The 1,641-nt window shown below is 35.3% G+C and overlaps 1 protein-coding gene across 1 annotated transcript in view; it reads left to right on the top strand.

The window, feature by feature from the left end:
- The window catches only part of LOC145120320 (homeobox-leucine zipper protein ATHB-22-like), a 2,277-nt gene extending 867 nt beyond the window's left edge, over positions 1–1,410 (top strand). The window contains exons 2-3 of the mRNA XM_079056150.1: positions 266–600; positions 1,045–1,410. Coding sequence (XP_078912276.1) covers positions 266–600; positions 1,045–1,344 — 635 coding nt within the window. The 3' untranslated portion in view covers positions 1,345–1,410. The remainder of the gene's footprint in view (positions 1–265; positions 601–1,044) is intronic.
- Positions 1,411–1,641: the final 231 nt, after the last annotated feature.

Genomic DNA, 1,641 nt, shown 5'->3' with positions numbered 1-1,641 from the left:
CATTTATGTACTAAAACATGTGTAATAAAAGTCACCCTTGAAAATGTGTCTATTTGGCAAAATATTAAATAGAGATCCATGGTACTTCAAACATTCAAGTGCTAATAAACAAATCTAATTAATTTCAAGAGTGGAGTGTGATGAATTTTAATTTCCTCCTTCAATCTCTATCTTTTTGTCACAAGAGAGATTTCTTGACAAGGAATACATATACATACATTCAAATGCATTTCCAGTTTTGAATTGTTTATGAAAATGTAAACAGGAGTGGGGGAGATGAAGCATCAAATCATGCAGGCACCGTTGGCGATGATGGATATGAACCAAAATGAGTATGAAAACAACAATCAAGAGAAGAAAAAAAGGTTAACAAGTGAACAGTTAGAGGCACTGGAAAACACTTTCCAGGAGGAGAAGAAACTGGACCCTGACACCAAAATAAAGCTATCACATGAACTTGGTCTTCAGCCCAGACAAATTGCTGTATGGTTCCAGAACCGACGTGCTCGATGGAAGGCTAAGCAGCTTGAGGGCTTGTATGATACCCTTAAACAAGAGTTTGATGCAGTCTCCCGGGAGAAACAAAAGCTTCAAGAAGAGGTGAGCACACAAATTTGTACTTCTTTTACAATAAAATGACATCAACAAATTTATCCAAATTTAAAGTTTTTTACCGTTTGTAATCCGTCGTCAATCTATGTATTTTTCATATTATAAAAATATTATATTTTAACGTTGCAGTCAAGTGCAACATAACATTATTACGGTTTGCTAAATGTCACACCGGTGTTGCATCTTTCAAATGTCAAATCAACATACCTTTTGTGTTACGTGCACACAAAACTATGTGACCAGCTATATATGTGTTTACAATGATATCTTATCAATTATCTTGGGTTTTTAGCAAATCATTTGAATATAATAGTTAAAATTTCGAGACCGAATACTATGTTTTAGTTTGGTTAGTATTTAATCATTTGTTTTCTAAAATAATAAAATTAAATAAATTAAGATATGTTAAATTGCTACTTTTGGCTCATGAAGGTGTTAGCATTGAGAACCATACTCAAGGAACAAGTAGGCAAGAGACAAGGAGCAGGCTCCAGCACGGGAAACACATATATATCTGGGGAAGAGACCGTTGAGAGCACATCAGTTGCCACCATTCGAACCATCGCCAACAATCACCACCATCATCAACTATCAGCCGGTCAACAACAGGTCATTGCTACAACTGGTGCCATGACCACTAGCAATAGCAACTATGGACTAACCTATGATCCAACCACCTCAATGCCCATTCCATCTTACCCGAATTGGGCGGTTCTCCCGTCTTATCCTTAAAATTCGTTGAACTATTAGCTATTTGTTTATGTGTTTAGGCTCTCAATCAAATAATATACTTTAATTTTTATCGGATTGTTATTATTAAAATAATCATATGTTGAGATAATTTATCACCATAAAACCATGTTTTTCAAGATTTTAAAAATATGGTCACCAACGTCGATGGTGAAATTTCACTAAACCATTCGTGGATTTTCTTTTTTTGAAAAGCTCGCTAACTATTCATGCAACGTCTATATAATTCGCAAGGTATTAAGGGTTTAGGATTCCATCCCTCCCAACTTACATGCCACC

This window comes from Lactuca virosa, chromosome 6, assembly GCF_052849685.1.
Source record: "Lactuca virosa cultivar CGN04683 chromosome 6, Lactuca_virosa_CGN04683_v6, whole genome shotgun sequence".
NCBI lineage: Eukaryota > Viridiplantae > Streptophyta > Magnoliopsida > Asterales > Asteraceae > Lactuca > Lactuca virosa.
This window is presented reverse-complemented; position numbering and strand designations above follow the sequence as displayed.